This window comes from Artibeus jamaicensis, unplaced genomic scaffold, assembly GCF_021234435.1.
Source record: "Artibeus jamaicensis isolate MK-2021 breed Jamaican fruit bat unplaced genomic scaffold, CSHL_Jam_final contig_233, whole genome shotgun sequence".
In the NCBI taxonomy this organism is placed as follows: Eukaryota; Metazoa; Chordata; class Mammalia; order Chiroptera; family Phyllostomidae; genus Artibeus; species Artibeus jamaicensis.
The window spans coordinates 64,399,566-64,422,892 of NW_026521486.1; the positions used below are offsets into that span (position 1 = coordinate 64,399,566).

The 23,327-nt window shown below is 35.0% G+C and overlaps 1 protein-coding gene across 2 annotated transcripts in view; it reads left to right on the forward strand.

Annotated features, from left to right (window-relative positions):
• NUP107 (nucleoporin 107) overlaps positions 1-23,327 on the forward strand; it is a 42,682-nt gene that overhangs the window by 2,943 nt on the left and 16,412 nt on the right. Inside the window, exons 4-14 of one of the 2 annotated variants that reach the window (XM_037136725.2) lie at positions 97-212; positions 4,168-4,312; positions 5,677-5,780; positions 8,308-8,435; positions 9,109-9,157; positions 14,098-14,169; positions 14,564-14,652; positions 16,960-17,038; positions 18,505-18,618; positions 21,362-21,452; positions 21,596-21,672. In XM_037136725.2, coding sequence (XP_036992620.2) covers positions 97-212; positions 4,168-4,312; positions 5,677-5,780; positions 8,308-8,435; positions 9,109-9,157; positions 14,098-14,169; positions 14,564-14,652; positions 16,960-17,038; positions 18,505-18,618; positions 21,362-21,452; positions 21,596-21,672 — 1,064 coding nt within the window. Of the gene's footprint in view, positions 1-69; positions 213-4,167; positions 4,313-5,676; positions 5,781-8,307; positions 8,436-9,108; positions 9,158-14,097; positions 14,170-14,563; positions 14,653-16,959; positions 17,039-18,504; positions 18,619-21,361; positions 21,453-21,595; positions 21,673-23,327 lie in introns of both variants that reach the window. The other variant, XM_037136727.2, reaches the window with a different exon arrangement.

The window sequence follows — 23,327 nt, forward strand, 5'->3', positions numbered from 1 at the left end:
ATTATTTGTTCTTTATTGTTTATTTGCTTGTTTGTTCTCTTTTCATGATCAGTGCTCATGCACTCTGGATTCTTTTTGCTAACTTATCATTTGTAGTTACTCCACCAAACCGAAGCTTACCCAGGCAGCCAGATGTTTCCTGCATTCTCGGAACAGGAGGAAGGTCTCCCTGGGTTACACAGTCTTCAGGGTTCTTGGGAAATCTATCTATGGTAAGTAGAAAAATAGGGCTGAAATTCTCGCCCTTTATTTATTTATTTATTTATTTTTATTTTTAATATATTTTATTAATTATGCCATTACAGTTATTCTATTTCCCCCCTTCATTCCCCTCCACCCAGCACACCCCCTTCCCCACCATCCCCCCTTTAGTTTATGACCACATTTCTCAAGTTCTTTAGATTCTATATTTTCCATACTATTCTTACCCTCCCCCCTATCTATTTTCTACCCACCATCTATGCTACTTATTTTCTGTACCTTCTCCCCCCTTCTCCCTCTCTCACTCCCCTGTTGCTAACCCTCCATGTGATCTTCATTTCTATGGTTCCGCTCCTGATCTAGCTGTCCTCTTAGTTTGCTTTTGTTTTAGGTGTGGTTCTTAATAACTGTGAGTTTGCTGTCCTTTTACTGTTCATCTTTTTTATCTTTTTCTTAGGTAAGTCCCTTTAACATTTTATATAATAAGGGCTTGGTGATGATGAACTCCTTGAATTTGATCTTTTCTGAGAAGCACTTTATCTGTCCTTCCATTCTAAATGAATGTTTTGCTGGATAGAGCAATCTTGGATGTAGGTCTTTGGATTCCATGACCTGGAATACTTCTTTCCAGCCTCTTCTTGCCTGTAAGGTCTCTTCTGAGAAATCTGCTGACAGTGTGATGGGAACTCCTTTGTAGGTGACTGTCCCCTTATCTCTTGCTGCTTCTAGGATTCTCTCCTTCATTTTAATCTTGGCTAATGTAATGATGATGTGCCTTGGTGTGTTCCTTCCTGGGTCCAACTTCTTTGGGACTCTCTGAGCTTCCTGGACTTCCTGGAAGTCTATTGCCTTTGCCAGATTGGGGAAGTTCTCCTTTTTTATTTGTTCAAATAAGATTTCCACTCGTTGCTGTTTCTCTTCCCCTTCTGGTACCCCTACAATTCGGATGTTGGAATGTTTAAAGATGTCCTGGAGGTTCCTAAGCCTCTCCTCATTTTTTTTGAATTCTTGTTTCTTCATCCTTTTCTGTTTGGTCATTTTTTTGCTCCTTCTGATCCACTCCTTTGATTTGAGTTCCAGTTTCCTTTCCATTACTATTGGTTTCCTGTGCATTTCCATTCATTTCAATTAGTTTAGCCTTCATATGTTCCTCTAATTTGTGACTAAAATCAACCAGTTCTGTGAGAATCCTGATCACCAGTGTTTTGAACTGTGCATCTGAAAGTTTGGCTATTTCTTGGTTGCTTAGATTTATTGGCTCTGGGGCTCTGAGTTGTTCTTGAGCCATGTTTTGATCTGTTTGTGCCTGTTACCAATGAGGAGGGGAGCCTTAGTTGTTCACCAGGGCGGGCCCCCCAGGTCGCTGGTTTGTGATGCTGCATGTGGGGGCCGTGTCAGAGAGGGACAGTGGTGGTTCCCTTAGCTGCTTCCTGGAGCTGGGGCCTTCGTGGTCCGTCTCACTGCTAGCTCCTTCACCAGTTTATCTGCGTGCCAATGTGTGACCGCAATCAGCCCTCAGTGGGTTCAACACCTTGCGCCCTCAGTGGGCCCAACACCTTGCACCCTCAGTGGGCCCGCCTGCTTCTCCACACCTGGGATCCACCCACGGCTGCTGGCGCACCTGGGTCTCAGTCCGGGTCGGTCCGGTGGATCTTTCCTGCCCGACCCTGCTCTGCTGCTGGCTCTGCCCCTCTTACCGGTTTGGCTGAAGTGTTCGTTGTTGTCAGACTTCCGTGTAGTTCAATTTTCTGTGGTTTGGCTGCATTTTTGTTGCTAAAACTTTGTAGTTTTTAAACTTGGTTGTGCGAGAAGGTGCAGTGTTTCCACCTACACCTCCATCTTGGCGGAAGTCCCTCTCCCTTTTATAAAAGTCTGATATCATGCTCTTAGAAATCACTAGGGTACATTATTTGAAATAGCAGAAATATATAAACTGTGATATAGAATGACTTGACCTAGGTGTTTAAAATACTACAGAAAAAGAATTACATCTCATCGAGAAAGAAAAAGAAGAATTATGTTGGAAAAGTAGAGTATTAATAGGCACCTTTAATTCCAAAAATAAGATAAAAACAATTTTTTTATATTTGTCTCTGTACTTACTAAAAAGGCACAGATTTTTACATACATTTGAAATTGTCTAAACTTGGTGTTTTCTGAAGAGTGGTTTTCTTTGTTAAACCTTTCTTTGTCTTACAAGGTTAACTCAGTCTTTAAAATATTTATTATGTAGACTGGGGGATTTATAGAGCATAACAACGATCTGGTCATTGAACAGTTTTACTCTGCTTATGAAACTGGTTTATTTTGGCAAGATCTATCTTGTACTTAAAAGATAAATGAATTAACTGCCGCTGGGTTTAAGCAAAAGATAACTTTTATTATTTACTGCTTCAGAACTGCAAGATTAATAGTAAAGTTGCTACTCTCTTAAAGATAGTGGTAGAATAAGTGTGTATTAATTATTGTAAAATGTTTAGGAATTAATGTGTAGTTAAATGTATTTTCTTGATTGCTTTGATAGTTTTAATAGTTGGCTGTAAGAGGTGGTCTTGGATATATAGGTTGCCCTGAAGGAAGTAAAGTTGCTACATTAATTTTACCATATCTGCCTACCAAGATTTGATTCTTATATTAATGATAACAAGTACCCAGAAGGGACTCAACTATTAATCAGTCTCAAATAGCTGAAGTTTAGTTCTCTTCAGCCCATGTTACTGTCTCATGAATATATAGGGTTCCAGCACCCATCTTTAGCATTTTTCCTTGGGAGACTAATTTTAAAGATACAATTTTACTGTTCCTCATGCGTGGATTTTAAATAAAAGTGAATTTTGTTTAACTTTATTATGGATATTTAAAAATGTCAAAGTAGAATAGTATGAGTCCCCATGTGCTTATTCCTCGGTTTCAATAGTTACCAACGTATGGCTGATCTTCTTCCACCTATACCCACAGCATTTCCCCTATATTACTTTACAACTCTCGGATTTCATAACCATTTCATCCATAAATATTTCAGTACATGCCTTTAAGATATAGGGACACTTTCTGTAACATAAGCACATACAAGCATTGTTTTATTGCACTTTGCAGATAATTGCATTTTTTTTACAAATTGAAGGTAAGCCCCTCCCTCCACCAGCAAAAAAAACTATGACTCACTGAAAGCTCAGATAATAGTGATCATTTTTAACAATATATTTTATTAAGATATATGGCATTATTTTTTTTAGACATAATGCCACTGCACACTTTATAGACTACAGTATAGTGTGAATATAACTTTTATATATACTGGGAAACGCCAAAATTCATGTGACTCACCTTATGGCCGTATTTGCTTTATTGTGGTAGTCTGGAACCCAACCTACAGTATCTCTGTTAAACTGTTAGCACATTTAAACTACCCTTATACACCCACAGGCTGTAACTCTTTAATATTTCACATATCCACTTTATTTTTTTTTATTATCTGTTTCATTGAGTATTTACATTTCCTCAGTTCTGTCAATTTTTTTAAGTTGGTTGGTTCAAATCAGGAACTAAACTGGGTCAACACATTGCATTTGCTTGATGTGTCTTTTAAGTTCCTCCCTCATCCTTTTTAAATTATCATTTATTTGTTGAAGAAACTGGGTCATTAGTCCAGTACAATTTCCCCAAAGGGAAAAATTGATGTGAAATTAGAGCAGTAAGACTTCCTTATTTACCTATTAATATCAGCTTTAATATTGCAAAGTGTGATCTTTATTGCCTTTTGTTTAAGTATAGAATAGGTTAGGTAGTACAAAGAAGAAAACAATTACAAAAGCCATACCTTTTTTTTTTAACAAAATAGCCCCTGTGGCTATCTCTTGAAAATGGAAAACATATGTAAGGTTAAAAAATTTTAACAGTATTAATCTCTTTATTCACTTAATGGCAATAACTCCGTTCCTTTTCCGTATCTCCCTTTTTTGTAAGGTAACTAACCTGGATGACAGTAATTGGACCGCTGCATTCTCAGCCCATCGGTCAGGGCTCTTCACACACACAGAGCCCCACGGTGTGACTGAGGACGTAACTCTCAGTGCTGTTATGTTACGTGAGGATGATCCTGGAGAAGCTGGTAAAATGGCTTTGAGCTTTGTTTGTAACAAAGGAGGTTGTCACTTTACCGAGGTCAGGGAAACTATCTCCTTCTGTTCTTGGATGTCATCATTAAATTTGTTGTTGTTAAGCTAATTAGCTATGGTGATGATGGCTAAGCCACTTGGGGAAGTAGCTCTGGAAGTTTAAAACTTCATCTTAGTTCTCAGTCAGGGCAGCACGTTGCCATTTTGCCCTGCAGTGTAAATAGCAGCCTGTTAGGTTTTTAGTAGACGGGTCTCTAATATTTTTATTATTTTCATATTTGTGCTCCTGAAAGAGCTTCTCTTTCTTTAGATTTAGTTTTTATCTAACACTGTTGATGTGTCATTCTTTGGCCTGTTTGCTGATGCAATGTTTTCAAATAGAATTGAGATTTAGGTTGGTTATTACAGTTTTCTTTTGGGGGAAGAAAGATTTTGCTTTTAGTATCTCTGTACCTACACAGTATCACATAAGTTCTTTATTACTTTATCATCATTATAAGTTAACATTATGAGTGCTATATATATTTGGGGATTAATCCCTTATCAAGTATATGGTTTATAAATATTTTCGCCCATTTTGTAGGTTGCCTGCTCATTTTGTTGATTATTTCTTTTGCTATGTAGGACTTTTTAGCTCAGTTATTGATTTTTGCTTTTGTTGCTTATGATCTTTGTGTCATATCCAAAACATTGCCAAGACCAATGTCAAGAAGCTTTTTCCCCATTTTTTTTCCCTAGAAGCGTTACATTTTCAGGTCTTATGTTTAAGTCTGTAACGCATTTTTAATCATTTGAATGAGTGGTGTAAAACAGAGTGTAAAAATTTAATTTTTCTGCATGTGGATATCCAAGTTTCCCAGTACCATTTATTGAGAAGACCTTTCCCCATTGAATATTCTTGGCTCCCTTGTCAAATATTAATTGCTTTTATATGTAGGGGTTTATTTCTGGAGTCTAGTCTGTTCTGTTGGTCTGTATCCATTTATAAGCTGGTACCATACTGTTTTGATTACTAGAGCCTTGTAGAATATTTCGAAATCAAGTAGTGATGCCTCCAGCTTTGTTCTTTCTCAGGGTTGCTTTGGTTATCCTGAGTTTAGTTTTGCAAGATGAAAAGAGTTCTGCAGGTGGATGGTGATGATGGTAGCACAACAGTGTGAATGTACTTAGTGCCACTGAACTGTACATTTAAAAATGATTGTGATGGGGAATTTTATTATGTGTATTTTACCACAGTTACAATTTTTTTAAAAATAGGTAGTAAAAAGAATACTCATAGCTGTGATTTTAAGTTTCCAATTACCTAGAAGTATGTCATTTAATATTTATTATTCCTTTTCTTTTTAATGTTTTCTAGCATCTATGAGTATGTTTTGTGATTTCCTGCAGTCTTTTCTGAAGCACTCTTCAACTACAGTTTTTGACCTTGTAGAAGAGTATGAAAACATTTGTAGTGTTCAAGTAAGTTAATTCACCCCATTGTTGGTTAAACATCAGTACTCTTAGTTTTTTTGAATGGCATCAACCTGTGAGAATTTCTGAACGGTATGTAAGGGAGATGTCTTAGGTATAACGGCAGGGCGGCATGGTTGGGAGGTCAGCCAGAGTAGCTGTGCTTTTTATATACTGAGGGTCCATATAAGATTTATTTGGGGGACAAAAGGATTCTGCTGCTTTAAAAAAGGAAAATTTAAAATACACAAAGAACTCTTAAAACTCAACAATGAGAAAATGAACAATTAAAAACGGACAAAACATGTTAATAGATGCTTCACCAGAATAAGATATACAGATGGCAAATAAGCATATGAAAAGATACGCAACAGCAGATATCACTAGAGCTTTGCAAATTAAAGCAAGTGATACCACTGTACTATTGGAATGGCAAACATCCAAAATGCTGACATCACCAAATGCTGGTAAGGATATAGAGCAGCCAGAACTCTCATTCATTGCTGGTGGGAATGCAAAATGGTGCAGTCACTTTGGAATACACTCTCTCAGTTTCTTACAAATCTAAGCATATCATTAACATATAATCCAACATTCATACTCCTTAGTATTTACGCAAACAAGTTAAAAATTTATCTTTACACAAAAACCTGCACAGGGATGTTTGTGGCAGCTTTATTCATAATTAGCTTAACTTGGAAGCAACCAAGATGTCCTTTCCTCAGTAGGAGAATGGATAAATCAACTGTGGTACATCCAGACAATGGAATATTATTCAGTGCCAAAATGAAATAAGCTATTATGCCATGAAGAGACAAGGACGTGCCCTAAATGCATATACTAAGTGAAAGAAGCCAATCTGAAAAGGCTACATACTATATGAATCCAAACATCCTGGAAAAGGCAAAACTTGGAGAGAGTAGAAAGATTAATTGTTGCCAGGGGTTAGGAGGGAAGGGCAAAAAGTGGAACACAAGCGGATTTTTAGGGGGATGAAATTATTTCGTGTATTATAATGTTAGGTACATGTCATTATACATTTGTCAAAACTCACAGAATGTACAAAATCAAGAGTGAACCTTTATGTAAACTGTGGATTTGGGATGATAATGATGTGTCGGGGTAGGTTCGTTGATTATAATAATGGTACTACACTGGTGCAGGACACTGGTAGTGGGAGGTGAGGCTATGGGTATGTGGCGGCAGAGAGTAATGAGAATTCTGTACTTTCTGCTCAATTCTGCCGTGAACCTAAACCACTATAAATTAGAAGGAAAGGGGCTTCAAGACACTTGCATTCAAGAATAATTGAAATAATAGCCAAAATTAAAAAAAAATAATAGCCAACATTTTTTGAGCATTTAATATTATTTCAATAATCAGTCTTTGAATTGTTCCATTATATAAAGCACTGGCTTCATTAAATAACAAAAGGAATAATGATCACTCTAGTGAATCACTAGTTAGGATTCTAGTGGAGAATTTCATAAATGAGTGAGAATACAGATAACACTTTTATTAAAAACTGGCCTTAAGACAGCAGTGAAATTACTTTGTGGTTTCTTTTCAAAGCGGAGGGAAGACCTGTTGTGATTCTTCAAGTTCTGAATGAGAATAATCATGTTTCTTTATTTCCTTTGATAAGATAAGGAGGTGCTGTTATTCATAACCTTTGAAAAAGGTTTTTCTTAACCTGAGTCCTTAAACCTCTGATAAACAATTTTATGTGTGTTTCTGGGGAGAAAATGTGTACCTTTCACTAGATTTTCACACGTGTTTCATTCAGTCCCAAAAAGGTTAAGAACTGTTTTAGAACAAGGAGGGACCGACTTTGAAGTTTTGGCAAGAAATGGCGTTGTTTTGATCCCTAACTTAGGAAAATATTTTTCTTGATTTGTTAATAGGATGTAAATTTTTTAGACGTAATTTGAAGATATTTTTAATTTTCATTGCTACTCTTTAGGTTTGTGTTATGATTTTGTCCGGTATAGGTTAGATTTAGCTTATCTTCCGGGTATATATACATGGAGGAAAAAATGTACCCAAGGCAGTTATTATTTTGAGTCTAGGTTATGTTAAATTTTTACATATATACTTACATAAACACACCTTACTTTAAATTAAGGCCATTTCTAGTGGAAACATTATATTACATTCAGTTTAAGAAGATAAGAGATAGGCAGGACAAATTTATAATATAAATATGTACATTTACAGGGGTGGGCAAAAGTAGGTTTATAGTTGTTTGTATGGAGAAAGACATGTAGGTTGGTCATTGGTTCAGTTACCAGCTATCACTGCCTAAAAGGTAAATCATAAATAAGGATATGAAATAATACTAAGACAACAAATAATACAAATAAATAATACAATAATTAACAAATGAATAACGACACCAGAATAAACTTAGTTTTTTGCAAACCTACCTTTGCCCACCTGTACATATGTAACTAGTTTTAGCACATTGTACTTGACGAATACAGAGTTGTTACTCAAAATTATAAATAACGTCCTTCCATCTGTGTTTATAATTCAGGTGAATATACTGAGTAAAATAGTGAACCGAGCAACACCTGGACTTCAAAAGTTTTCAAAAACAGCTAGCATGCTCTGGCTTCTTCAGCAGGAGATGGTCACATGGAGGCTGCTGGCTTCTTTGTATAGGTAAAGTTGTGTAGATGTCATAAATGAAATAGACACAAGGTAACAAGCCAGTAGGCAAATTAATTTTTAAGTTAGGGTAGGATGTGTATGGAAATAGGTTCTGCTATTTTTGATGCTTATCATTTCTAATGCCTTAGTTGTTGGGAGTGAGTTAGGAGGAAGTCCTAAAGCTGGTAGCTACCAAAAATTGAGTATGTAAAAGATATAAGGAAAGTGCTAAAAATCCTGCAATACTTAGGATAGATTAAGAAAAAACAACTGAAAGGTAGAATTTATGTAATGGGGAAGATTAAAAGTTAACCAAATTTCCCTTCTCTCAGATGCTCAGTGGTTTTGACTCATTCTGTTGCTTTCTCATTCTTATGAGAAGATCCTCAAAGAAAAACATAAGCTTTTAATTTTGCCATGTGAAAAGGTTACATTAAAAAGTTAGGTGTATGCATTAGCAGGTAACTGTTAAAGACTTTATGTATATTTTTAAGTATCAGTTTTGTTCAGATGTCAGTAGCAGATTCAGAAGGCATTTACAACTTATATCTCGTTCCTAAAGAAGGAGGGCTAAGTTAATTAAAACTCATTTTTTAGATTGTAGGTTTGTACATGCATATAGCTTCAAAGGTGATTTTATATATTTATATCAAATAAGGCTTTTTAACTTTGTTATTTTCCTCAGAGACAGGATACAGTCTGCCTTAGAAGATGAAAATATGTTTGCAGTTACTGTAAGTTTTATATTAATTTGTTTGTCAAATGCTCAAAACTTAAATGTTTTTAATACTAGAATTTGATTTTTGAAGAATGAAGAAACTCCTCAATCATGAATTTCTTCATTTTTAAAATTTTAAAAGTAAACAAAAGATACAGTAAAAGATAAAAAATCAAATACTGATTTATATTATAGAGCAAAAGGTAAAAAATCTGCTTTATCTCTTACTGTTCAATCTGACAATTTGGCATTGTATCCTATGAGACATTTTTCTGTACATCTTTATACATGCATATACACATAGTTTCCTTTTTTGTTGTTTTGGGGGTTTTTTTGAGATGAGAATTTCATTGTGAAATGCTTGGTAAAACCTCGGAGAGAGCCGCTGTGATGCTCTAGAGATCTCTTCCTTCACACAGAGGCCCTCAGATGTGAAGAGTGGTGTGCTTTACTCTCTTCTGTATCAGGCACTGAACTTCTAGAAAATTTAGGGGAGTGGTCCTTAGGCAGTTCAGCAGAAGCCCAAGGGTTTAATTTTTTATGCAACCTTGGTAAAGTATTGTATAATTCTGACTTGGTTCCTAGCACTTCTCTGACTTGTGTGCACATGAGTGTCACCAGGGGAATCTTGTTAAAATGCACATTTTCTAAAGTAATTTCTTTAGTAATACAAGTTAATTATTAGAGCAATTTAAAACTACTGAAAACATTATGGATAGTTTGGAAGATGTTTCATTTATAGCTTTTTAAAAATCACAGTGTTCATAGTCTTTCAAAAACTAAAATTGTGGCATTTTGCAGGGTTTTGTTCATTAGAAAGGTGACTCAGCAATCTCAGCTAACCAGGTAGAATCAGGAGGGTGATTAAATTTTACAAAAACAGATACGATGATTTCAGAGGTTAATATATATTTTTCACATTGCTGCCATATAAGTATTTATTCCAGCATATGTGTTAACTGTAGGATTCACCAGCTAAGTGCTAACTCCAGAATCACACAGCTTGACCCGTCCTCTTGTGTTTACTACCCTATTGGAGGGCTTCACGTCTGTTGGGTGCACATGAGTCACCTGGGGATTTCTACATTTCTTGTGAAAATGTAGACTATGATGATTCACTAGTTTTGGGGTGGGGCCTAAGTGCATTTTAACAAGCTGCCAGGTGATGCTGCTGCTGTTGTTGGTCTGTGTATTACACTTTGAGTATTAAGGGTATAGACTCTGGTCTCCACTTCATCTCCAAAATGTAATCCATCATCAAGTCTTGTTCACCCTCTCCTGTCTCTTTAGTCTCAGCTCTGACCACTCATCTCTGTTTCTGTGGCCACCACTTCAGATGAAGCCATCATCATCATCTTTTGCAGGGATTATGGCAGTGGCTTTCATCTAGTCTCCCTGGCTCTATATGCACACAGTTGGTTTTTTTTCTTTTAACATGTGGTATAATTCTATTTATACATTATGCTGAGAGTTTTTAATCCATCAACATTTCTTAGTTTTATAATGTCTATTTAATTTTACCTTACGTTTTCTTGTATACCAGAGCATAAACGTACCATAATTTTTTTCAGATATTCAGCTGCATACATTTAGGTTGTTTCCAGTAGCTTTGCTATAGCAATAAATAATGCAAGGAGCATTCTTCTTCATACTTATCTACATATTTGAGTACTTCCTAAATTTCTACAAGTGAAATTGTTGGTTCAGAGTTTGGTAGAGATTTTTATATTACCTTCATAATGGAATGTACCAATTTATATACACTCTCACAGTGTGTAAAAATGTTTACTTGGATACTAATCATTTGAATTTGCCATTTGAGAGGAAGGTACCTCATTGTTTTAATATGCTTATCATTGACCATCAGTAAGGTGGAGTATTTGTCATTCTTAAGCATTTATATAAATTCTGTATGCATCTCTTTTGTTTTCCTATTCTTTCCTTGTATGTGTTAGAGATCATCATCTGTTGTCTTTCAACTTGTTTAAGCCGACATTTCCATATATAATCGATCACATCTGTCATGTTTTCCTTTGTCATTCGTGATTATCTGTTTTTTTTTTTTTTTAAGGAAGGCCTTTCCTAACTATTTAGAAAATATTCTACAGTGTTTTCTTCTAAATCTAAAGCTTATTTTCTTTCTTTTTATTAAAAAAAATTTTTTTTACTATTATTCTGTTACGGTCATCCCAGTTTTTCCTTCTTTGCCCTCCTCCACCCAGCCCACCCCTGCCCTCACAGGCAGTCCCCACACTGTTGTCCATGCCTATGGGTCATTCATACATGTTCTTTGAATATCCCTTCCCCTTCTTTCCACCATTATCTCCCCCAAACCTTCTGGTCACCATCAGTCTGTTCCATGTTTCCATGCCTCTGGTTCTATTTTGTTTGTTAGTTTATTTTTGTTCATTTGGTTCCTCTTATAGGTGAGATCACATGGTATTTGTCTTTCACCAACTGGCTTATTTTACTTAGCATAATGCTCTCCAGTTCCTTCCATGCTGTCACAAAGGGTAGAAGTTCCTTCTATTCTTTCTGCTGCATAGTAATTCATTGTGTAAACATACCACTATTTTTTGATCCACTTATTTACTAATGGGCACTTATGACTGCTGTGAATGTAAGTGTTTTAGCTATTTTTGCACACCTTTGTTTTCCAGACGAACTTTATAGTTGCCATTATTAAAAAGTTAATTGAGACATTTATGGTAATAATATTCAACTTGTAAATTAATATAAGGAGAAATGACATATTTATGTTGAATTTTCCTGTTTATGATCGTAGCATATCTCATTTATTTAGGTCTTTTATAGTTTAATATAGATTTGTATTTTTTATAAAAGTCCCTGTAAATCTTACTGTAAATTATCCTCCTTCCTACTATATTTTATAATTAGTTATTACTATCAAATAAGTGAATGATTTATGTGTAAAGCTCACATTTGGCCATCTTTTGGAACTTTTATTAGCTCTAAGTTTTTCAGTGATTTTATTGGATTTTCTATATTGATAGTAATTTGCAAGTAGTAAACTCCCTTAATCTTTCTTAAAATCTTATTTCTTTTACCTTATTTCATTGACTAGGAGCACCCACACAATTATATCAGTTAGTAGGCATTCTTGTCATGTTTCTGACTTTTGTTGAGAATGCTTTTGTTTTACTGCAGATTAAGAATTGGTTTTTTCTCCTAACAGAGTTGGGACGGATATTAAATGCAGTCACATGTTTTGTTTTGATTTTTTTTTTTTAGTTTCTATAGATCTCTGCTTTAATTTATTACTGAAATAGCTTGCATTAACAACTTTCCTAATGTTGAATAATCCTCAAATTGAGTAAATGCTTGAGTTGTGATGTATTCCTAAAAATACTAAATTTTCTTAACTAATGTTATTTAGAACTTTTCAAAACATTTTCTTTGTGTGAGTTACCCTCATCCAGTTCTGGTGTCTAGCTCTCCCAAACAAGTTCATAAATCTTCCATAATTTGTCTGTGCTTTGTTTGAAGAACATAGGAATTACCCGTTCTTTGAAGTCTTGGTAGAAATACCCCTTTGAAACCATAAAGACCAGATGCTCTTTTGGAATTTAATTACTTCTTATTTTCTGATTACTAAAGTAATTCATGTTTGAAGCAACAGTAGTGAACAAAGGAAAAATAATTGTACATTTTTATAATAAGTTATTTCAGCCACACATGTCTGTCAATCTGCTTTTTCACCTCAAATATTTTTTACTATCTTTTCAATCTTTTATTTAAAAATTGTTTTTTGGCTTTCCAGCAGCACTTTTATTATTCTTCATTTTTTAAGGTTTTAAAAATTGGTTTTAATTTTTTACTTTATAATTATTGGGGTGACATTGGTTACTAAGAATTCTATAGGTTTAAAGTGTATATTCCTGTAATGCATCATCTGTATACTGCATTGTGTCTCCACCACTCAAAATTAAATCATCTTTCCTGTCACTGTATGTTTGGCCCCTTTTACCTTTCACTTACCCCGTCCTTCCCCTGGTAACCACTGTTGTCTGTGTCAGTGAGTTTTTGGGTTTTTTCTTGTTTATTCATTTGTTGCTTTCTCAATCTGTTAATATATTTATTCTGCAAATACTTATATCATTCCAACCAAGTGATATGCATGTCTAAGAAGATTATTTATCCTACATTTGGCTGTTTATTGAACTTACTGGTTTTAATAGTTCTCCATTGTCTGGGTTTTCTGGTGGACAATTCTATTATCTAAAAACAATGACAACTTTGACTCTTTCTCCGTACTTACTACCATTTAGGTTTTTGTTTTGAGGGTTTTTTTTGCTTGTTTGTTTGCTTTTAGAGTTAAGTGACATTTGTTATAGGCTTTAGCTAGATAGTGTATCATATTTGCAAAATATTCTCCTATTTATAATTTATGAAAGTAATTACAAATGACATTTTGGCATCTATCCAGATATTTCTATGGTTTTTCTTACTGACTCTGTGAATAAGATGGATTAATTGTTAGGTTCCATTACCATATTATTCTTTTAATATTACTTGCTAATATGTCCTTAAAGTTGGTCTTAAGAGCCTTGAATTGTTAAGTCTTATCACTATCAGCTGTGTGGAATAAACAGACTTTAAAGTTTTTAATGTTAATTTTCTAATATGTCACATGACTACATTCATCCCTTTATTATGATTTTTTTTTGTTTTGTGTTTTATTTTTCCCTAAAGCAACATCTCTGGGGAAATTAGATATTTTAAATTCCAAGCGTAGCCATAGAATTAAAATACCAAGTAGATGTGGCCACACATTGATATAGCAGTTTGAAATTTATTTATAAAAATTTTCTTAAATGAATATACCAATTTACTCTGTGGTGACTAAATATACTTCGGATTTGCTTTTATCATTCTGTTGAAATAATGTTCTTAGACTATCTTTTTTCTTTCCTTCCATTTATATGTTTTTAATAGGCTCTTAATGCTAGTGAAAAAGCAGTTGTGGAGGCATTATTTCAGAGAGATTCCCTTGTCCGACAAAGTCAGGTATGACTAGAATTTTTAATTTTTTTATGAAACCTGGAAAGAAAAGATAAATAACATAAAAGAACTTACATTGTTTCATTTAAAACTTTTTCCTTAATTTTTTCTTTTTATTTGTAATTAAAAGGAATTAAGAACCTTATTTTGGTTTTCAAATAATAGTCCTGGTATTTCCAGGAAAAGCCTGTTGAAAATTGTATTATTCCTATAGAAAATTTCATTCTTTTGCCATAATTTTTATATATCTTTAAAAAGTAAAAAATACTGGTTGGAAAAATTATTACTTGGTATTTTTACACTAGGAACTTAATTTTTTGAAATTAAGTGTAGGAGTACTGCAAATAAAATGCTAACAGATATTTTAGTTAATACTTTTTTTTTTTTTTAACTTTCCTAGCTGGTGGTAGATTGGTTAGAGAGCATTGCCAAAGATGAGATTGGAGATTTTTCTGATAATATTGAGTTTTATGCAAAATCAGTATATTGGTAAGTCATTAAACTTTTATTCCAAAAACTTGAAGTTTGTTTTGTTTATTCATCTTTCAGCAAATACTTATTCACTTCTTATTCCGTCTGTGAGCGAAACAAATAAAAACTTTGCCTTTATGGAATTTACAGTTGTTTAGGAGAGGAAAAACAAATACGGATCCTGTTAGGTATTAACAGCTTTGAGCAAAAATAACCAGAATTGCTAGATAGAGGATGATAGTGAGTACAGTTTTAAGTAGAAGAGGTGATCAGGGATGGCCTCTCTAAGGAAGTAACGTGTAGTTACAAATAAGAGGCTTTTGCCCTGGCTGGTGTAGCTCTGTGGGCTGAGCGCCGACCTGTGAACCAAAGGGTCACTGGTCTGATTCCCAGTGTAGGACTATCCCTGGGTTGTGGGCCAGGTCCCCAATTGGGGGTGCATGCGAGGCAACCACACATTGATGTTTCTCTCCCTCTTTCTTCTACCCTTTCTAAAAATAAATCTATTTTTAAAAAGGAATAAAAGGCTTTTAAAAATAGAGGAGGAAAGCTATGCAGAAATAAAAGGGATAGTGTTTTGGTTAAGAACAAACTGCAAGGACCCTAAAAAGGTAAAGTATTTGTTTACAAGGAGGCCATTGTGAACACAGCAAAGAATGGTAGGAAGTAAGATTGAAGAGTGCCAGCTCACAGAGGACTTTCATAGGTAGGCAGAGGTAAGTGTTTGGAACTTATTCTAAAAGTGATGAGAAATCTTGAGAATAAAAGAATGTGACATAGTTAGACTTAAGTTTTCAAATAATCACCTGCTATATTTTCTTAATAATCATAATTCAATCAAGAAAACACTTGTGCCATGTATCTAGCTACCTTTGATTTTTTTTTCAATTTTATTTTTCCCATACCCTTCAATACTTTTAAATTATTATAGGCCTTTGAAACCAGAAAGCACCCTAGGTTAAAGGGACAAATTTATTTCAAGACTTGAAGAAAAAGTTCAGCTTACCTTTGAATTCAGTATATTATGTATACAAAGTCTGCAAGTCAGTTATATTTTTTCTCTGCTTAACTAGGAAATTAGTGTTACTAAATGTTTATTAAAAATTAAATCTTCAAAATGAAACAAAATTAAATCTTCAGCCCTGACTGGTGTGACTCAGTGGGTTGGGAATTGTCCTGCAGACTGAAAGGTTGCTAGTTCTATTCCCAGTCAGGGCACATGCCTGGGTTGCAGGCCAGGCCCCTAGTAAGGCTGCATGACAGACAACCACATACCGATGTTTCTCTCCCTTTCTCTCTCCCTCCTTTTTTCCCTCCCTCCCCTCTCTCTAAAAGTAAATAACTAAAATCTTTTTAAAAATTAAATCTTTAATAATTGTGGTTTTCCTAAGCAAAAAATGAATTTTCATCTTCAGAAAAAAAGAATTTTAGTTAAAATGTCTTAAGATTTTTGCAAGATTTATATGAATACAAAATAGAGAACCCCCAAACAGACCCACACTTATATGGCCATTTGGTTTTCAACAAAGCATTCAAAAGCAATCAGATAAGGAAAGGAATGTGAAAAAAAGATCGATCTTGACACCTCTTTTGCATTTTTCAAGATGGATCCTAGTCCTAAATGTAAAAACTAAGCCATAAGCTTTCACAGGAAACTATAGGAGGGCATCTTTATCACTAGGGGATAGGCAGGTATTTCTTTCTTAGGTCACAGAAAGCAATAATCAGGACAAAAGTTGATGTGCCTATCAAAATTAGAAACTTCTCATTAAAAGATATCATTGAGAAAATGAATTGGTGGTAAGCTGCAGGCTGGAAGAAACATACAACCCATGGTTCATAAAGAACTACAACTCAGAAAAAAAACAATAAAAAGCTCAAAGATTCAAATAGATCACAAAGCATACTAGTGAATGGCCAACAAGGACATGAAAATGCTCATTATTAGTCATCTGTGCTAAAATGTGAAATTCTCTTATGTGAAATGCTATAACTTAGCATTTCTACATGTTTTTTTCTGAATTTATATCTTTTACTTTGATGTAATTATTTTTTTAAAGATTTTCTTTATTTTCAGAGAGGAGAAGGTAGGGAGAAAGAGAGGGAGAGAAGCATCAGTGTGTGGTTCCCTCTTGCACACCCCCATCTGGGGACCTGGCCCACAACCCAGGGATGTGCCCTGACTGGGAATTGAACCGGCCACCCTTCAGTTTGTGGGCTGGCACTCAATCCACTGAGCCACACCAGCCAGGGCTGACAAAATTATTTTTTAAATAAACCTATTAAAATTGCTCTTTTAAAAATAAATTGCACCTTTTCTTTCAGGGAAAATACTCTGCATACCTTGAAACAGCGGCAGCTGTCTTCTTACATAGGAAGTGTTCGTACTCTTGTCACTGAATTGGTATGTGTTCTCTTTGAAATGAAATTTGTCTTCAGAGAAAGAAAATAAGGACAACTGTTTTCCAAGTACATGATCTTTTTTAAAGCCTTTTTTTTGTTGTTTTCTGAGGATTTGCTCATACTATTTAACTGTAAAACTAGTTGTATTTGAATTTGATTCAATATATTTAAACATATCTGTGACATAAATTATAAATTTAAAAAGTTATAGAAAGTATTCCTGATTTGCCAGCATTAAAAACAAATTAATTTTGGTCTTACAGCAACATTTGACTCTTACTGTTGGAAAGGACATTCTAGGGTATGAGTAACAATGGATTTGCTAAGAACAAGAGTCTAATTGTAGAAATAAAGGCATAGAACTTTGTGACAGGTGGCAGCATGTAATTTAAATGTTTATGGTGAACAGAGGGGGAAACAAGTAACAACTGAAAAAGTTGCTAGAATTCCATTTGGTAACAAAAGTGGTTTTTGATGAAAATTTTTTGGAAACTACTGGAAGAAGAGCTTGAAATAAATTGTAGCAAAGCTACTCAGTAGCAGGCAACTGAAAGTCATTTTCTCTTATCATCTGGAAAGAGGTGGTTTCCTTCTTCCTAGAAGGAGATCATTTTCCAAAATTGAATGATCGTATTTGTTTCAAAATATTTGTGAAAATAGCCAAACCTATTGTGCATTCCATTTTATGGGCTGGTACTCATATTGCCATACACAGTAACATTGGAATAAGAATCACTTCCTTTCTTAAATCACATTAAAATAACTTTTCATTTGAAAGTCAACATGCAGATCATGTGTGCTCTTTGCTGAAAAGTAAGAACAGTATATTATCCAAATGTTTAAAAGCATATTTCTTCCTATCTGTGAAAGGTAGTAATAACTGGTAGGAATAATTGGATTTTGTTTGTTTTGGAGAGGGGTAATTCTTTATTAAAAGTCTGTTTTTAAAATAAAGAACTTTATTGGGAGTTGGTATGTTTTATCTAGCATCAGCCCCATAATGGGTTCTCTTCTTGTAGGTCTCAGAAACCACCAACTAGCCCTTTCTAGTCACAGAATAGATTGAGATTCTTTTCGTTTTCTCCTCTGTATTCATTTTTCATCTAGGCCTAATTCTGTTTAGTATTAACTTGGCCATACAGTTGCTATTACATCAGTGTGAAGACCAAGTCATCTTGAATTATGAGTAGCATTTCTAGAGTTACCCTGGGTGGGCTGGGCTACTGATGTTTCCACCTTTCTTGACTTAGGCACGTACCTTTGTGGGCTAAAGGAGTCTATTTTGAATGGGCAGCAAGCAGTTGTATGACTATTTGGAATGCTTGAGACACTTCGTTCCCATTATTGATTAACTGAATTGTAAATGAATTTATATCAGCACTATACTCAGGAGGGATTTATCATCTTTTACTGATATTTAAATGTATGTGGGTACAAAGGACTTATAGTTGATGATTTTTTTTATAGGACCCTGATGCTCCCATAAGACAGAAAATGCCCCTCGATGATCTGGATAGAGAAGATGAAGTTAGATTACTCAAATATCTTTTCACTCTAATCCGTGCTGGAATGACAGAAGAGGTAAACACGTATACCATGCTTGTCCAATTTTAAAAAGTCATTGACTCTTACTGACTCACCTCCTATGCCTTCTCGGTGCAGTGACATCTTTCGCAGTGTATCTAGATCTAACTGCCATTGGAACATTTCCACTGATAAGAAACACGTTGCCTCAGAAAGCATTGCACTCTAGTTTGCACAAACCTAACAGAAAAAATTCTTAGGAAGTCAGACTTTGCCTCTCTGTGCACTGTGTAGGCATGTTTTCTTTATTTATAGTTTTGATTTTTAAGAGTTGAGACTATCTGACTCAGATTGCTCTTTCAGATGACACTATGCATTTGAAGACCACCATGGCCCTCAGACTTCTTCCTTTTAACCTCACCTCTTTAAGATGTAATCTCCTTTGTGATAGTTAAGCTCTTATATATATAGGCATACCTCTGAGAGATTCAGGTTCACTTCCAGAAAACTGCAATAAAGCGAGAGGCTGGTAGAGGGTCTTGCCTTCATTTTCTAAAAAACACAACCTCTGTAAAGCACAATCAAGTGAGGTATGCCTGCAGGATGTTTAGTATCTAATCAGACAGCTTACTGGATGGTTCTGTTGACTTTTGTGGTGAGGCAGTCTCATGCACAGGAGCTTCAAGCTTTGGGTATTATGTTGTACCTCTCGTGCAGTACTCTTGGTGACAGTTCTTTCAGAATTAATTCAAAATGGTATCTGTTCTATGGTTTAAAAACCATTAGCATATATTAAGTAATTTCTTAACATTAGTAAGTCTTGGATTAATAAGCCTCACTCTTATTTTTTAATTAAGAAGTTGATATATATTCATTTACTTAGAAAATATTTAAGTCCCAGCCACTCTGCCAGGTGATGTGTAAGATACTAAGAATTGCAGTGGCAAATAAGGTTCTGTTTTTTAAAAACAGAAAACAAAAAATTATCTCATTCCTGAAGACATGAAAACCAAGAACTTCCAGGTCCTACTACCTTTACATTGCCATAGTAATGGGTTTTTGTATTTACTTAAAGCTCTTTTTGTTTTATAACTCTTTTTAACATAATTGTAATCATATTATATATTCAGGGTTTGTTTTTCTTTTAACATTTTTATTGAGCTATAATTCACATACCATATAATTCACCCATTTAAAGTATAGTCATACCTCAGTACTTGTCAGCAACAGAGCTCGTCAAACCCTGTACTCATTGTATGTTGATAAGAAAAAATGTTTCAGCTCTTGGCACTTGCTCAGGATGTGGTGCACTTGCTAGAACTTGTGTGTGTCAGGATGCCGCCCAGGAAGAGAAGATGCTTCATTGTTTGGTACTCGTCAATTTCCACACTTGTCACGAGTTCCAGAACAAATTAGCAATGAGTACTGAGATACCACTATATATTATATACATATATATACTTAAATGATTTTGGTGTATTATTAACTTTTTCTTACGTATATAAGAAAAATGTATATAACAAAGTTGGTCATTTTAACTACTTTTAAGTGTGTATTTCAGTGGCATTAATAACATTCACAACACTGTGAAACCATTGCCTCTATATCCAAAAGTTTTCATTACCCCAAATAGATACTCTGTACCCATTATGCAATAACTTCCCATTTCCCTCTTCCCCCAGCTCCTGGTAACCTCTAATCCACTTTCTATGAATTTGCCTCATCTAGATATTTCATATAAGTGGAGTCATACAATATTTGTCCTTATGTGTTTGGCTTGTTTCACTTAGAATGTTTTCAAGGTTATACATTTCGTTTTTACCCTCTTTTTATATAGCATATCAAAACATTTTTCATGTTTCTACATAGCTTTCATAACTTATTTCATAACTTTTTAAAGCCATCAATCCAGAATGGTGTTTGAGATAGTCTATACCTGATTGTACGCATTAGATTTTCTAGGTTCAAGAAACCGAGCTCAGGTTACTTACAAGAAGGGAATTGATTGGCTCATGGAACAGGGAGGTATAGAGGGTTAAATCTGTCTTTAAGCAGGATCCAGGGACTCAGAAGATGTCATTAGGTTACTGCCTCTTTTCCCAGACGTTTCATTCTGCCTTCTTTTCTGGCTTCATTCTCAAGAAGCCATTCCTTGTGTCTGTAAAGGCCAACAGCAGTTTACATCTTCCTGCCAGGTAGCATTCCCAGCAAAAGGATTGTATCTCTTTCTCAGTATTTCAGCAAGAGTCCTGGGGGTAATTCTTGTTAGATCACATGCCTAACCCTAGGGTTCAGAGATGGCATTAGGCCTGCTCCAACCATGTGAACTCACTGGGGAAGAGGTGGTTCCTGAAGAGATGATGGAACAATAGACATCTTTCTGTCTTACTAGCATTGTAAGCTCATTTGGCCGTATTTAACATAAAGAAATACTGTGAATAGAGTGAATGAGCAATGGCACCCTGTCATTCTAGTAACTAACAATGTTTTTGTAATACTTTTATGTAAATTAAAGGTCATCAACCTCTTTGGCCCCATTTGTCTCTAGCAGAATTAAATGCCTGTGGGGCCTGTGGGAACTTGTTGTTAAGCCCAAAATCACTGCAAAGGGATTATTAGGAAAAGAAAGATCGCAATAAGACGTGCATATGGTGATACAACGAAATGCCATTACTTGTCTCCATCATTCTTTGTAACGTGTCATAAGTTATCTGCTCCTGTCATACATTGCTTCAACTTTCCTATAAGTTTCCACTACTGCACTCGTCATGTGACTAACTGTTCTTTCTTGTTTCCAAAGGCACAACGGCTCTGTAAACGTTGTGGGCAGGCTTGGAGAGCTGCAACACTGGAAGGCTGGAAGCTCTATCATGACCCTAATGTTAATGGAGGTATTTTAGTAGATTTTAGTCTGAGAGTTGGGGATATATTTAGCTCTAAATGCCAGTGTTTGTGAAGTATAGCTTTTATGTTTAGAAATCAATGAAAGATCTCATTTTAAACTATATATTTTATTTCTTTAACTGTTTTATAGGAACAGAATTAGAGCCTGTTGAAGGGAATCCATATAGATGCATTTGGAAAATAAGTTGTTGGAGAATGGCAGAAGATGTAAGATATGATAAAATATTTACTGATACTGATTTTTACTCTAATTAATTGAAGGCCTGCTGAAGGTGCTGTGAAACGTTCATAGTAGTATAAGACTAGATTGCCTGCTTTCAAAGAACTTGAATTCAAATTGAGGAATAGGAATTGGCAGACTTAGTTACTAATCAGTATTACTCAGACACTAAGTAGTCAGAATTAAACACTAATATAAGGCAAAAATATAAAGGAGGTACCAATGAACTCTGACAATAAGCATTGGGCTAAAACTGGTTCCCAGGAAAGAGAATTAAATTGAACTTCTAAAAATTAGTAGGATTTGGGCTATTGGGCATGCAAATAAAGAATTCTAGGTAGAATCATAGGTTATGGTGCAACTTGTGCATTCCTAAAAACCACTGCAGTATCCAAAATTCTGCAAAAACTCACAGGACTTTTGGGGGGAAAGGAGTTAAGAGCACAATAGTCACAAACCATCAGCTATACATAAAAAAATAAAAACAATAGAAACAGCAGTTTCACATTATTAAATGCTTAGGAAATACATAAATACTACAGTAAGTGTGGCACTTTACCTTGAAAGAGACCTGAAGTTTGCTTGGGTGTCAGAGGGTTCCAGCTTATGCATTGCTGTGAAGTGGTAAAAGGAGATCAAATAGAAAATTATAACACTTGCTGTGTATTCATTTAGCTTGTAACACTCCTAATAAATTAAGGTAGCTGGCAGATGTTTGAGGTGTGTTACTTTTTATATTTTCCAATGGCCAGTTCAGCTGGGTGTAGTTTTCTGCATTCACTTAGTGTTTCTTGAGGGTGAAATTATGCACAAGCAAGTGGGAAATTTGCATTATGTTCAGATTGTTCCTTGATATATCACTTGCATTGAAACAAATGCACATTTTCAAAATAAGCACTGGAACAGAACTGACTAATGGAAAAGTGATTGAAAGAGGTAAATTATGAACAGACAGAGGTGGTCCTCAAGTGCTGCTCTACAGAATGAGAGATGGTTTGTTTGTGTTTTTTAATAGATGGATAGTGGTGAACCATTGAAACCTCAAGGGCACATGACAGCAGTATTTTAAGATTAGCTTGGCAGTAGAAAATAGGCTTAAAATTGAATGGACTAAAGGTCAAGAAACCAGTTAGGAGCTTGTCAGAATTATTCAAACACTAAATAATTAAGGGCCTGTCCTAGAGTAATATGAGAGTGAAAAGGGAGGGAGCAAGAACGGTCAGGACAGGCAATCGGAGAGAGAAGGCGGAGGAGGCCTCTGACCGTGAGAGTCCCCGAAGTCACGTGTGTGGATGATAAGAAAATTGAAAGTGCCATTTATAGACTCAGGAAGTAAAATGGAATAAATTAATGAATATAATTAATTCTACTTAGGATTTTGATGCAAACTGATGCCTGACAGGTTCCATGTGCTTTGTTTTGATGTTTTAAAGTCAGTATCAGGTAGTGTTAGATATTTAGAAACTTTGTAGCTGAAAAAACTTGTATAAATTCTATCTAAAATAAAATCTGACTTTTATAAATAAAGAATCCATTACACTTTGATTCGCTTTCACCCTGTATTTGAAATTCAGGTGTCTGACTTTTCCTGAAGAGTTCAGCATGGAATATAGCATCAAACCATGGGGTCCTTTCTTCTTAT